General features: G+C 39.0%; 1 protein-coding gene across 4 annotated transcripts in view; it reads left to right on the forward strand.

The window, feature by feature from the left end:
* Positions 1-13,761, forward strand: part of SOAT1 (sterol O-acyltransferase 1) — a 49,837-nt gene extending 36,076 nt beyond the window's left edge. For all 4 annotated transcript variants that reach the window (XM_088153358.1, XM_088153357.1, XM_088153361.1 and 1 more), the window contains 6 exons: positions 515-644; positions 1,908-2,005; positions 3,212-3,310; positions 4,074-4,209; positions 4,770-4,915; positions 9,173-13,761. In XM_088153358.1, the coding sequence (XP_088009484.1) occupies positions 515-644; positions 1,908-2,005; positions 3,212-3,310; positions 4,074-4,209; positions 4,770-4,915; positions 9,173-9,229 (666 nt within the window). In that variant the 3' untranslated portion in view covers positions 9,230-13,761. The remainder of the gene's footprint in view (positions 1-514; positions 645-1,907; positions 2,006-3,211; positions 3,311-4,073; positions 4,210-4,769; positions 4,916-9,172) is intronic.
* The last annotated feature ends 1,354 nt before the right edge of the window (positions 13,762-15,115 follow it).

Below are 15,115 nucleotides of genomic sequence, written 5' to 3' on the forward strand. Positions count from 1 at the left end.
CATTTATATGGAGTTAGTGTATAAGCATCACAAGTGTCCAGACCACCATTTGTTGGCATGCCAACTCTTAAATAGCTCAACGTAGTAAGCATATATATGTGCTATAGAGCCTGCGTGGAACACATACACAGACAAGGGTGACTTTCTTTTTCTTTTGTCTACCGAGAACCCCGAAACTCCGTCAGAGGTAAGCTGAGGAACTTGTAGAAAGCCTTCTCCAAGGTTTGGAATTATAGCCCAAAATCATCTGGAGAGGTCTAGGTTGTAGAAGACTCTTGTAGAGGATTTAAACAAAGCCAGCAAAGGAAAAGCTTCTGAATAACTTTCTTTGCTTTTAGGGGTATATTTTCCACCCTTTTCTCTACATCTAGGAACTATTAGAACCTAAGGAATAGTAAAATAAAATAAAGACCACTTGAGAGAGAAAGGTGGTCAATATTTTTTTTTATTTGCTCAGTGATTCCTTTCAGATGTCTCTGATTGTTAACTGATTTTGGTTTTCCCTTTTGCCTAGGTTCTTGGTTCATTTTTCTATGCCTACTACGTATTTGTAAGACTCTGTATTCCAGTGTATCGGAATTATAACCAGGAACACTTCAATCTACGAGGACTAGTTCTTTGCATCTTCAACTCTATTCTTCCAGGTGAGCTCCTGTGAATCAGCCTGTGGCTCTTTCAGTGAAAGCTTTTGAATGCAATACAATTACTAATGCAGTAGCTAACAAATGGACAAGTGAGGCATGCTAGATATGTGTTGGAAGAAGACCTCTCAAGGATCAGAGCAAATAACAGAACACAAGCACTATTTCTTTCATAGGGATTTTGTACCAGAAGGACATTAATCATTGTATTGCTGGGCAGCCTTATACTTTTCTAAAATAACATAAGTACAAATAAACTTCTACATTCCTTACTCCAATCACTTTCTTGTGCAAGGGAGTTCCAGTTTCCTTAAATTAAATATAAACACTGCTTCTGGATATACCATACCATGGGGGATCAAATTCTGCACCATATTATGCAGCAGTTGCTGACCAGAGATTCTACACAGAGTAAACCCCCGTCTGAAATTGTATTTCTTCCCCACAAGCCTTTCAAAGTATTCCTTCTTTCGTGTTTGACTTTCACCTTAACTCTACAACTCCCAGTCTCTTTCATTCTTTCTTTCTCCTACTTTTATACTGACTTCTTCCTATAACAGCTTCCTTCTCATCCCTTTTTTCTATCCCGATTGTTTCTGAGTTACTGTAAACTCTTTTCTTGCCATTTTTCCACACAGGGACAGAAAGTCCCCTGCTCCAAATGCTCCTAGCTCCATTTCTGCTTGGTCTGTAGACACTCCTACATAGGTGCCAGTGCTATGTGGATGTTCTACAGAGGGGTTGGCCATCACCATGGCCAGAAAACATAAGAACTGTGAATATTTCTTCTTGTCCACTCAGTAACCCTTTACTTACAGAAAGGATACCGCTTGTCCAAGTGAAAACTCCTCAAAGTAGATGTTTTAAAAATATAAACTATTTCCTCCTTTCTTATTGTTAAACTTTGTTCCAAACACCTACTTGCTCTGCCTGTTTATCCCTTTCACCCCTTTCTTCCAATCTGCACACTACAGCCTTGCCCTCAGACCAACTCCCACTTTTCAGCATACATTGTCCCTGGGATGCTGCTGAAATCTGTTCACTCAAGGGCTGTGCTACCTTACAGTTTCAGAAATGCTGCCCCAGAAGGTAACTTGCAGTGGGGTTCTTAAAAATGACAGTATATACTTGTTGTTTTCATGGGTGTCATTAGGATACTCTCAGACCACTGAAGGTGCAGCCTGTTTTTAACCTTAAGTTGCAAATATAAGCAGCATTTATCATACTGAATTAACCTGCTTTTTCCCCCCTTTAATGCTTTCCCAGGTGTATTGATTCTGTTCCTGACCTTCTTTGCATTCCTTCATTGCTGGCTTAATGCTTTTGCGGAGGTGCTCCGCTTTGCTGACAGAATGTTTTATAAGGTAAATGAGGCCCAACGCTCGTCGTCTGCCACCCTTTTCTGAAGTGTTCACTACAACTGTACTGAATAGCAAATAATTGGCAAGAAGGAAAAAGTGTCCATTTGAAAGAAATTGCATGTGCTTGTGCTGTATGCACATATGGATAGGGGTGTACATGTATGTGCATAGATACACATAGTTACTAAAGCCCCAGAATATTGCTATCCTTGAAAACCTTTGGGGAGAGATTGCATCAGACTTTTAGTGAACAGAAGGTCCCATACCTATGGATGTTACTGCTGAGTTTCCTGTTCATTTGCACTGAGGTATTAAATATATAGACTTGCCTTGAATGTGTTAGGCTGTCTGTTTTTGTGAATTAAAACAACTATTTTAGTAGCTTGGCATGGTTTTGCATAAGAAGAATATGCTTTGTTAGTCTTGGCAAGTGATGAAGTCTTTGAATGGCAGATGATCTTACGGAAGCTTGTTCTGAATCTGCTGTTTTCTTTAAGCTTGTAATAGTTACTTGTGCAGCCTAGAAAAACAATGATAAAAATAGCTCTTGAGCCACAGCAAATCTACTTTATAGTGTTCTCCCTACAAGGATCTAATATTCTTATAAGGGACAAGCCTTAAAGAATCTGGTAAGAATTTTTGAGAGATGAGTTCCTTATACTGCAAGTGAGTTTTGTGGGCAGTGGTAGGCAATGTGGGGTCTTCCATATGCTTTGGGATCAGACCTTATCTTATTCCTGTCTACTGATTATTCCAGCAAAACCAAAAGACCTGGAAGACATCAAGTTGTATGCTTCCATTTTAGGGTGTTTTGATAGATTAGAAATGTAAATTGCAACTTTTTTTTTTTTTTTTGCCTTTGAATCAGTCTTGACTTCTGGCAAATGCCTGGACTAGTCCCTGCAGTTTTCTTGGCAAGGTCTTTTGGAAGTGGCTTGCCATGGCCTGCTTCCTAGGGCTGAGAGACTGGCCCAAGGTCAGCCAGCGGGCTTTGTGTCTAAGGCGGGACTAGAACTCAGGGTCTCCCAGTTTCTAGCCTGATGCCTTAGTCACTACACCAAACTGGTGTAAAGTTGCAATGTACTCTCAACTTAGAAATCTGAAGGTTATATTTCAGTTGCTATTGAAATATTTGAGTAGCAGCAGATCCTTGGCAGAGTGGTCCTCAATTCTGAATTTCATTCTCTGCTCCTTTTTATACCTTTTTAGGACTGGTGGAATTCTACATCTTTTGCAAACTATTACCGAACCTGGAATGTGGTGGTACATGACTGGCTGTATTACTATGCCTACAGAGACTTCCTTTGGGTAAGCAGGCAACTTTACAGGTGATTGACTGATTATGTGCCAACAAGTTGGTATCAATTCCTAGTAACCACATGGGTAGATTTTTCCCAAGGTTTTCTATCCATGGGGCTTCCTTGGTAAAATACAGGAGTGGTTTACCATTGCCTCCTTCCATGCAGAATGAAATGATGCTTCTGCTGTTGTCTCTAAAGTGATCACCTACCTCCAGCTTCTTCCTATATCACTGCTGTCCAATATAGGTGCCTGCTTGCTTTAGCTGGGCAGCTGGGATGACTGCCATGCCTTGGGTGACTCTGCTGGCAGTAGGTACTCTTGGCAAACATTCCCAGCATTCTTCACTCATCACTCCCAGAAACACCTCCTGCCACAATGAGGCAACACAGCAGGACTTGCGGGGGGGGGGGGTGGCTCTACATGTAGGCCTGTCTTAATCACCTTTAATTTAATAGTTTTCTTTTTTAGTGTTTTTATTTGGTATGCGCTTATATTTAAGCACAGTACAAAACTTAATGGGAAATCTCTTTTCAGAGGAATATGAAAAATCACATATTTATTCATTTTGTGCTATGTTTACACCACTATTTCTTCTAAAGGAGCCTGGAACAGCATACCTCCTGATAGAAAATAGGGAGAAAGAATCTGCATTTACATATCTCTATATAGAATGCTATCAGAAAGTTTTGGATGATTTCCAGAAGCTATGCAAATATATATATTTTTTAATTGGATATCCTTCTCTCTCTTGTTTGTCTGTCAACATCAGTTCTTTGGAAAAAAATTCAAAGTAGTTGCTATGCTGTCAGTTTTCACGGTTTCTGCTGTTGTACATGAATACGTCATGGCCATTGCTTTGGGTTACTTCTATCCAGTCATGTTCTCCATGTTCATGTGTTTTGGAAGTAAGTAATAAATTTACTCTCTAGCAGTATCTTCAGCAAAATGTTGAGGGAAAAACGTAATTTGAATAATACATGCTTAATTTCCAAAATGTAATCTGCTGAGATTCCAGCATGGCTAGCATTTGTAACTTCTGATCCAGAAGCCACTTCTGATCTCAGATCACATCCCCTCTTTTCTGGAGCCAGTTTTGAAGCTGATGGAGGAATTGATTGGTCTGTTGGGAATAGAGCACTACTGGAGGACAGGTGGGGGTGAGTGGAGTCTGTCCCTGATTTTCAGGGGAGCATTGTGAGAGTAGAAGAAGGAAAAAGCAATTCAGAGAGCAGAGTGAAAGGTTCTCTCCTCCTCTTAGTAGCTATGGGTTCTGCCTTTAAATTTCCCATATTGGAGTCTAAAATCCAGTTTACATCTTGACCAGTGTTATTTTCAAGTTGATAGACTATCCTTGTAATGCATTACATTTGTTTATTATTGCCACATTTTCCTAGTGCTCTGATGCAATTGTGTGTGTGGGGGGGGAGTGGAGGTTACCATCTTAATGACTATTTCCTTACTTCAGTCGTTCTCAACTTCATTCTCCATGACCGTCGGAAAAACCCCATTTTTAACATCTTCATGTGGACGTCACTCTTCCTTGGTCACGGTGTCCTTATTTGCCTTTATGGGCAAGAGTTGTATGCCCGTCAGAATTGTCCCAGGGAAAACGTGAGTAATCTATTTGTAATAAGAGTAGGTTGAGTTACTATTCAGAGCCATGCATTCAGAAACTAGAACTATGAAAAAACCATTCATAGTTTGTAAACATTGTATTTAACTTGCAGCACTCTGCATACTTGAAAAATTGTACATGACTAGGAGTGGTTTGAATGTCTAGTGGCATAAAAAGTGAATACATGCATACTTGGAAGACTTTTGAATAAGTATTTTATTCGTAGATTATTTTAAATCTTGAAATACTGGCCGGAAATTATGGGAGATGAATCCCAACACAGCTGAAGGGTGAACAAGACTGTTCAAGGAGTTGGCAGTACAGCATACTAAGAAGTGGACTTCTCTATCTGCTTCAGTTGTGTTCATCCTACCACCAGGTCTTCTGCATTTTATGTTTTGCAGATGACTTGATGATATTAGAAGAGAAATTAGCATAATTTTTATAGCATAAACCTATAAAAATGGTACACAGAACTTACATCAAAGTATTTATCTCACATTCCAAAGTTTGTCCACGAAGCGGTCCATATAATGAGTTCATAGAAGGTGTATATTTGTGGGTGTGTGGGTGTGTGCATGAACACATGCACTTGCAGACACATTTGCAGTGATAGTAAATGAAGATGAGCCCCTCAGGTCGGAAGGTGTCCAATATGCTACTGGGGAAGAGCGGAGGGCAATTCCAAGTAGCTCCAGAAAGAGTGAAGCGGCTGGGCCAAAGCCGAAAGGATGTTCAGCTGTGGATGTATCTGGAAGCAAAAAGAAGGTCCGATGCTGTAAAGAACAATATTGTATAGGTACCTGGAATGTAAGATCTATGAACCAAGGCAAGCTGGATGTGGTCAAACATGAGATGACAAGACTGAACATCGACATCTTGGGAATCAGCGAACTGAAATGGACGGGAATGGGTGAATTTAATTCGGGTGACCATTATATCTACTACTGTGGGCAAGAAACCCTTAGAAGAAATGGAGTTGCAATCATAGTCAATAAGAGAGTAGGAAAGGCAGTAATGGGGTACAACCTCAAAAACGACAGAATGATCTCAGTGCGTATCCAAGGCAAACCATTCAATATCACAGTCATCCAAGTCTATGCCCCAACCACTGATGCTGAAGAAGCTGAGGTTGACCGCTTCTATGAAGACCTACAACATCTTCTAGAACTAGCACCAAAAAAGATGTCCTTTTCATCATAGGGGATTGGAATGCTAAAGTAGGAAGTCAAGGAGTAATCGGAATAACAGGCAAGTTTGGCCTTGGAGTACAAAATGAAGCAGGGCAAAGGCTAATAGAGTTCTGTCAAGAGAACAAGCTAGTCATAGCAAACACTCTTTTCCAACAACACAAGAGACGACTCTACACATGGACATCACCAGATGGTCAATACCGAAACCAGATTGATTACATACTTTGCAGCCAAAGATGGAGAAGCTCTGTACAGACAGCAAAAACAAGACCAGGAGCTGACTGTGGCTCAGATCATGAGCTTCTTACTGCAAAATTTAGGCTTAAATTGAAGAATGTAGGGAAAACCACTAGACCACTCAGGTATGACTTAGATCATATTCCTTGTGAGTACACAGTGAAGGTGATGAATAGATTTAGAGGATTAGATTTGGTAGACAGAGTGCCTGAAGAACTATGGACGGAGGTCCGTAACATTGTACAGGAGGCAGCAACTAAAACCATCCCAAAGAAAAAGAAATGCAAGAAAGCAAAATGGCTGTCTGATGAGGCTTTACAAATAGCTGTGGAAAGAAGGAATGCGAAAAGCAAGGGTGAAAGGGAAAGATATAAGCAACTGAATGCAGATTTCCAGAGAATAGCAAGGAGAAATAAGAAGGCCTTCTTAAATGAACAATGCAAAGAAATCGAGGAAAACAATAGAATGGGGAAGACTAGAGATCTCTTCAAGAAAATTGGAGATATGAAAGGAACGTTTAGTGCAAAGATGGGCATGATAAAGGACAAAAAAGGCAGGGACCTAACAGAAGCAGAAGAGATTAAGAAGAGGTGGCAAGAATACACAGAAGAACTATACAAGAAAGATCTTAATGTCCCTGATGTCCATGCTGGTGTGATCGCTGACCTTGAGCCAGACATCCTAGAGAGTGAAGTCAAGTGGGCCTTAGGAAGCATTGCTAACAACAAAGCTAGTGGAGATGACAGTATTCCAGCTGAGTTATTTAAAATACTAAAAGACGATGGTGTTAAAGTGCTGCACTCAATATGCCAGCAAGTTTGGAAAACGCAACAGTGGCCACGGGATTGGAAAAGGTCAGTTTACATTCCAATTCCAAAGAAGGGCAATGCCAAAGAATGCTCAAACTATCGCACAATTGCACTCATTTCACATGCTAGCAAGGTTATGCTCAAAATCCTACAAGCTAGGCTTCAGCAATACATGAACCGAGAACTACCGGATGTACAAGCTGGGTTTCGAAGAGGCAGAGGAACTAGAGATCAAATCGCCAACATTCGCTGGATCATGGAGAAAGCACGAGAGTTCCAGAAAAATATCTACTTCTGCTTCATTGACTATGCAAAAGCCTTTGATTGTGTGGATCACAACGAACTGTGGCAAATTCTTAAAGAGATGGGAGTACCAGACCACCTTACCTGTCTCCTGCGAAATCTGTATACAGGCCAAGAAGCAACAATTAGAACCGGTCATGGAACAACCGATTGGTTCAAAATAGGGAAAGGTGTACGACAAGGCTGCATACTGTCACCCTGCTTATTTAACCTATATGCAGAGTACATCATGAGAAATGCCAGGCTGGAAGAATCACAAGCCGGAATTAAGATTGCAGGGAGAATCATCAACAACCTCAGATATGCAGACGATACCACCCTAATGGCAGAAAGTGAAGAAGAACTAAAGAGCCTCTTGATGAGGGTGAAAGAGGAGAGTGCGAAAGCTGGTTTGAAACTCAACATTAAAAAAACTAAGATCATGGCATCTGGACCCATCAATTCCTGGCAAATAGAAGGGGTAGAAATGGAAGCAGTAACAGACTTCATTTATTTGGGCTCCAAGATCACCGCAGACGGAGACTGCAGCCATGAAATTAAAAGACGCTTGCTCCTTGGGAGGAAAGCCATGGCAAGCCTAGATAGCATATTAAAAAGCAGAGACGTCACCTTGCCGACAAAGATCCGCATAGTCAAAGCTATGGTTTTTCCAGTAGTAATGTATGGCTGTGAGAGCTGGACCATAAAGAAGGCTGAGCGCCGAAGAATTGATGCCTTTGAACTGTGGTGCTGGAGAAGACTCTTGAGAGTCCCCTGGACTGCTAGGAGGTCAAACCAGTCAATCTTAAAGGAAATCAACCCTGATTGCTCATTGGAAGGATCGACAATGAAGCTCAAGCTCAGATACTTTGGTCACCTAATGCGAAGAGAGATCTCTTTGGAGAAGACTCTGATGCTGGGAAAGATTGAAGGCAAAAGGAGAAGAGGACAGCAGAGGATGAGATGGTTAGATAGCATCACTGAAGCAATGAGCATGAAACTGAGCAAACTCAGGGAGGCAGTGAAGGACCGGAAGGCCTGGCGCAATATGGTTCATGGGGTCACGGAGAGTCGGACACGACTTAACGACTAAACAACAACAACATGTGCATTTATATGCATATTTATATGCATATGTGGATTCACATTATATGTGAAGTTAGTAATTTTTTTATTCTGTTAACTTCTGAGACTCTCCACTAGCTTTAGGTTCCCCTCAGTTCAGTAGAAATTTCACCACCATCTCTATTGTGGTATATAGTGTCAGAATACCCCTCACAAATGCATGCATACAGTGAGAGACGGATGTCGTTCTATAATTCCCAAATCTGATACCTGGATAGTAGAAGCTTGTAGAAGCCTCTGGAGCCAAGTAGATTTGGATATACATTTACTGCAGTTCAACTCAGGTGGAGCACTTTTTAAGCAGAGGGGTTGGATCTGAATTTGGGTCTGAGTGAGAGCTACCTTGAAGGGATGACAGTTTTCATTTCTCCCAGAAAAAAGCATGTCGTCTGCATGGACTTTTATTAGCAAGAAGGAAAGTCTTGTAGATTTAAGAGATGTTGAGTCCTAGGTTCCTCTGGAAATGCTTTGCATTTCCTGGTTACCAAATGAAAATACTGTATATTTGGGTTATCATTGTGTAAGCGTGGTTTATTGGATGATGCTGGACAAACCAAAGTATTCCGTATTTATTGCCTAACATTGCTGTTCCTATTGTGTCTTATAGCCAACTTTCCTGGATTATCTGAAACCTCGTTCTTGGTCATGCCCTGTTAAGATATGAAGCCCCCTGGGATTGGTCTTTAGAATCAAGACCAGAAGATGCTCTTTAGACAAACAATAACAAACTGGGTCCAGTGATATAAATGACTTGAGCCTTCTTTTAAATGAAGTTGTATTTAGTTCTGGAAAATGATGGTGCTTTGTCATACAAGGCAGTTAAACTTGTACAAGACTCAGTAGATGATTCTCATTCCTAGCAGCTCCAACATGAGCCATTTCCATGCTGGTCATGAAATTTGCTAAAAGGTTGGCAAAGAAATATCTAGTCAAAATGTTGCCTATTGCAAATAGTTCTCTATGTATTATTCCTTTTATCTGCTATTTCCTTAAAGGGCAGTATTGTGTGATCTGGGTAGTAGTGACCATTTGCATAAATCTTCCCTCAGAATCACACTTGAAATGGGATACTTGAACAGTATTTGTACTGAATAAGGAGGCCAGCTGCTGCTTTTGTCCAGAACCTGAGAGAAAAACAGATTTCTCTATTCACACTGGGCTTATGGGGGGAAAAAGGAACAGTTAAGATACAATTTATTTTATTTCTTAAACCATATCATAAAGGATTGCTTTGTTTTGAAGAAATATGTGTTACTGAGAGCCCTTCTTGGTGGAGGGCCAAGGACATCCCCTCCTTGTAAGTGAATGTATTGATGCCTGGTTTAGATCAGCAGCAACAAGAGGGCTTTTCCTGTAATAGTAATAATAAAAACATATGATTTTGACTGATCCATCCATACAACAGCCATTTGTCGAAATTGTAATTTGGCCTAGGATAAATAAAAGTTGTATATTATCTAATACTACTTTGAAGGGTAAAATTACTGCCTGTATGAATGATGCATTGTGAAAAATATGTCTAACTTTTTGCTTTGACATTTTTCATTTTTTTCCCCTTTCAAATTAAAGAAAGCCTAGTGTTATTGACTGTACCTTCTAGTACTTCCTTTCATGCTTAGTTTCTTAATAATCTGGCAACACAGACTAGCCATTTACTGCCATGTTCACTTACCTTTCAGCTTTTGAACTGGTAAAAGGAGAGTACACTAAGTACTAAATAAGTTGTAAATTACATTGCAGGCTTATAGCACAATGATCTGTATCACAGATAGCCTTATGGATTCCGTTAACATTCATACTAGGGCTGAATTCAGACTAGGACCAGTTTCTATAATAATGATGTGTGCTACTGAAGATCACAGAATTTAAAACAAAGGATGTTTAAGTTTTCCTCCTCTCTTTAGTTTGGGACCAATTTAAATGTGATATTATTAATTCAGTTAGCAGTTGCATGATATTGTTTTTTTTAAAAAAGAGGCTGCCATGAAAGGTAGATTTTATACTACCTCCTCTTCCTTGTTATGATCCCAGTTTGAAGAGTTTGGAAGTGAAGCTTGCTTTGGTTATAAACATAAGCAGTTTTTCTCTTTATCTTGATAAAAATTCAGTCAGACAGCAGATACAGTTTCATGGGTCAGATTCCTGAGAGCTAGTCTTTCTCAACTGTGAGCGTAATATCTTCAGTATTAAATTTTTTACAAACATCTATAGTATGCTGTCATATGTCCATTATTTTTACATTCTTTATTGATTATCACTCTAGTGATATAGAACATAATTAGTATTGAAGAACTAAGAAAATGTGTTGACTGGAAAAGATTCAACATTCCAGTTAAAATACCAGTCTGCTTAGTAAGATTCCTTTGAATATAATGACTGGGTAGATTATGTATTTGGCACAGATATGTCTCACGGTGTTCAATGTGACCCTTAATCATTATAGTGGACAGTTAATTCCCTATAGGGCTGATACAGCCTGTGGATAACTATTAGATAATTATTATCTGTAGTCAATCTGGAGCAGTTCTCCCATCTACCCTACAGGTCACTAGGGCTGTGACCCAGAGCAAAGAAGAAAGTTGAGGAAGATGAGGGAGATAAATACACCCCGTATATATTTCAGCTCTTGCCTTAATTGATTCATGATTCTCTAGTAAATGATAGGTGCTGGTGGTTGTCCTCCTGTTTTGCCTAATTTCATCAAACTGAAATCATACTGCACGTATGATTTCTGTAGTATAATTGCTTAATGAGAGTGATTTAATCCAACTAGAGAACATTAAACTCAACTTTCTTTCAGGATAAAAGCAGTATGATGATATTAAAAGGGCAACTGGAACAGTTTAATTCTACAGAAACATATTTTAAAGATCCCTTCTTATCTGAAAATTCAACAAACTGGTTTCAATAGTCTTGTCTTTTATTACTATTATTGTTTCTCAGAAGATGACAAACTGAAATGAACCTTGGACAATTTAAGATTTACACGACTGGTATGTCACTAAAGGAGTTTAAGTTTGTAGTATGGATAATTTCCTGGACCACCCATGTCAAACCCCTTCCAAGTTAGTCATTAATGGTTTCTCCATATGTGGCTTAGCCTGCAGGTGATTTGATTAGACTGACCTAAAAAAAAAAAAAAAAACTCTTTAGTAACTATTCTGCCATTGTATGAGCTTCTCTGGCTTTCAATCTTTCAACAAATCTTGGCTAATTTGCCTTTCAGTAGTTCAGGTAGATTAAAAAGTGATGGTAATTTTCCAACCAAAACCGTACATTGGAGAATAACTAGCTCTGCAAAGTCTGTTGAAGAATATATTTTGAATAATCTTGGATAGAGAATGATGAGTTTTTCACAGTACACATTGAAGAACGTTGTTGTAAGCCACCCAGAGTCGCTTGTAAAAGTGAGATGGATGGCTATATAAATTGGATAAATAAAATAAATAAATAATAAATTAAACCATTAAACTATCCCATTTTAATAGACATACTTTTCACATTGAAACCAACTTTTCCTAAAAATTTATTGTATATATTTTAAAAATCACTGACATGGAATACTTATTTATGTTTGGTAATTATGTTATGGACAAATCAAATAACATTTACAGAAAGTATACTGCATTTGTTATTTTGAAACAAAACTTGACTTCTTCTAAATATAATGTAAAATAAAAGTTTTGCACCTCTTTTACATCTTTTATTTCTTTAAAAGACACAAATTCATTTTTCTGTTTCCACACTGAAGTCAAACTGTAGTATGATAGGGTCTGCAGTTAAAGAATTCAGCATGAAGAGAGGTGACCCCGAGGGATGAAGTCTCTGTATTCACAGTGATGACTGTGATACGTATCAAAACGTGCTAACAAACGATTAATGTTCCAGCCCACAAGCACTTCTAGTGCAAGCCATAATGACATCACAGGTCATGACCCTGCATAGATGACATCATGAGGGGAGTGATTCTTCCCCCCTCCCCTTGCAAACCGATGCCCACGTTTGCAGGCCCAGCATTTGTTTCAATTAGTGCTACTGTAGATTGTGATTGTATTGCCAGTTTGGAAACTCTGCTTCCTTTAAGAAAACATTGGAATTTGTGACTTGTTGTGATAAAAGGTTTTAGCATGACGTGTTCAGTTTATTTAAAGGGAGCACATAGCTAGGAGTTTTTTGAATGATGAAAAACGTATTACTTGATACTATCACAAAAAGTAGCTGAAGTATGCCCAAAGGCAAGTGCAATACCTAACCTCACTATTCATTTGCAAATTCATTGAAACAATATCCGGTTTTGGAAAAGAGTAAGGAAAGAACTTGGACTATTTTCAATTTTTAATAACTTATTACTCTCCCAATCATAATAAAACACATGTTGGCTAGGTTCTTACAATGTAGTCAGTGATGATTTGTTTGACTATGTTATTCACTCTAACTATACTTTAACAACCATGATTCAACTGAACCAAAAAGGACAGGGACCATATTTGGCTTAGCACAGTGCATGAACTAAGACATTTTTCCACAAAAATACACAATTCAACTGTAGTAGTGGTTTCTATATGAAGGTGTGAATATAAATTCAAAATGCCCAAATAATTGTGAATGGCATAAAAAAGCATTGTTCCTAGAACGTATGAACTTGTCCATTCTTTAACATCTTGGGATGTGTGAGCCTCGTTGATACAAGAACAGTATTTGCCTTTATAAGATCTGTAATCTATCCAAACAAATCTGTTTGTGTGTTTGCTTGAAGAAAACATCTAAATGATGTCCTTAAATAAAAAAGTGCCAAACCTTGTTTTCTTAGAAAAGTACATATAGTATCCTAATCAAGATCATTTTCATAGCTTCACAGCCTTTCAGCTTGAATAGGAACTGGTAAAATTGAAGAATTTATTCTTCAAGCAAGGAGGTTCAGACTTCTCCCTTGGAAGCAATGAAAAGGATTATACCTTTGCCAGTGAGAAGAGGAAATTAAGATTAACTTGACATTTAAATGGAATTCAGTTTTCACCCATTGGATGGGTCTAAGACTATGATTCTGGAGCAAGTAATTTTATTGACTGATTAGACAACGTTGGTTAACTGTGAAATATATTGAACTGTATGTGTGACCTTTGTGTCATAGAAAAAATTATACTGTATAATCTTACTGTGCTACAAAAACTTAAATATATTTTGCTATCTGTGAAATGTGTTGGCTTTGTTCATTTCTACATCTGACATACTTCATTCAAGCCATAAACTGTGTGTCCTCCAAAAGTTTGCTGGAAACGTGGGTGGCATTAACTTTAACATGTATCTGCACATTCACAAATGGCACATTCAGTAAAACCACCTGGCTAGTGGCCCTTACAGCCATTCAATCCAACACCCTTACAAGGGCATAGGAATTTTCTCTGCTGCAATGTCTGATAATATGATACATGGGGCTTGAGAGTAATTGGTATTATTATTTTCTAACAAAAATGTTCATCTCTATAGTAAAATAAAAACCAGGAAAAAATCAGATTAGGTAAATTATTTATTTGGTAATTGGAATTTTTCATTGCCTAAAACAATAAACAATATATGTGTGTTACTAATTAAGCAAATATCAGCATAGAATGGTGATAATTTCACTATATTTTTTTCTAATATTACAGGATCAGATTGCTAGATAGAGTTGCAGCTATAAATCCTCCTTATAAACAGCCTTTGGTTTTCATCAAAAGTCACTTGACTTAAACTGCCCTTTATCCTGCACTAAACTGCATATGTGCAGATGGAAGACCCAGGTGAGCTGCTCTGAGGCTAAGCAAGGTTGATTGGATTAGTACTTCCATAGACAGTTGGGGGATCCCAGAGTTGTAACCTAAACTAGGAAGGTAATGGCAAACCACTTCCACACCACTGCAAAGGGTCTCACAGGAGTGTGTCAGGCAGTCTCCAGGATTCGAGAGTAACTTCAAGGAATGCTTCCTTATTTTGTGACTCTGCTGCTTTAATTTGGAAGTTAACTCTTCAAGCCCAGCTCTATTAAATTATTCAACATCTCAACTGATCTCAGTAGAGAGAATATTGTAGCCCAGGGTTGAACTGAGGAGTTCTTGGTGCTCTTTGGGCTTGGTTGTTTGCTTGCAGACGTTTAATCACCCAACTAGATAACATCCTCCGTGAGAGTGAGTGTTGCACTGATGACGTTACCTGGTTGGGTAATGAAACGTCTGCAAGCAAACAACCAAACCCAGAGAGCACCAAGAACTCCACACCTCGACTGATTTCAAAGACAATTATGAAGTCAGACCTGTCCCAATAACATTAAAATGCTTATTCCTATCTGGAACCTCGAGGACCCTAATCCCAACAGCGCATTAACGTTTCTGAATTTAGATCTTTGCGGAAGTCCCCAAACCGGCGCCATTAAGTACTTTAAGCAGCAGCTCCCGCCGCTCTTGTTCCTGGCGCTCCCTGCATTTCTTCGGGACATGGAGGGCAGAAGGGCTCCTACCATAACGCTATGGTAGTTGAAACGGCGCCTTACAGAAATCAACAAACAAAGCACCTT

The sequence above is a fragment of the Python bivittatus genome, unplaced genomic scaffold, assembly GCF_059951505.1.
Source record: "Python bivittatus isolate LINGU-HERP-01145 unplaced genomic scaffold, Pbiv_v1 ctg000700_np1212, whole genome shotgun sequence".
Taxonomy (NCBI): Eukaryota; Metazoa; Chordata; class Lepidosauria; order Squamata; family Pythonidae; genus Python; species Python bivittatus.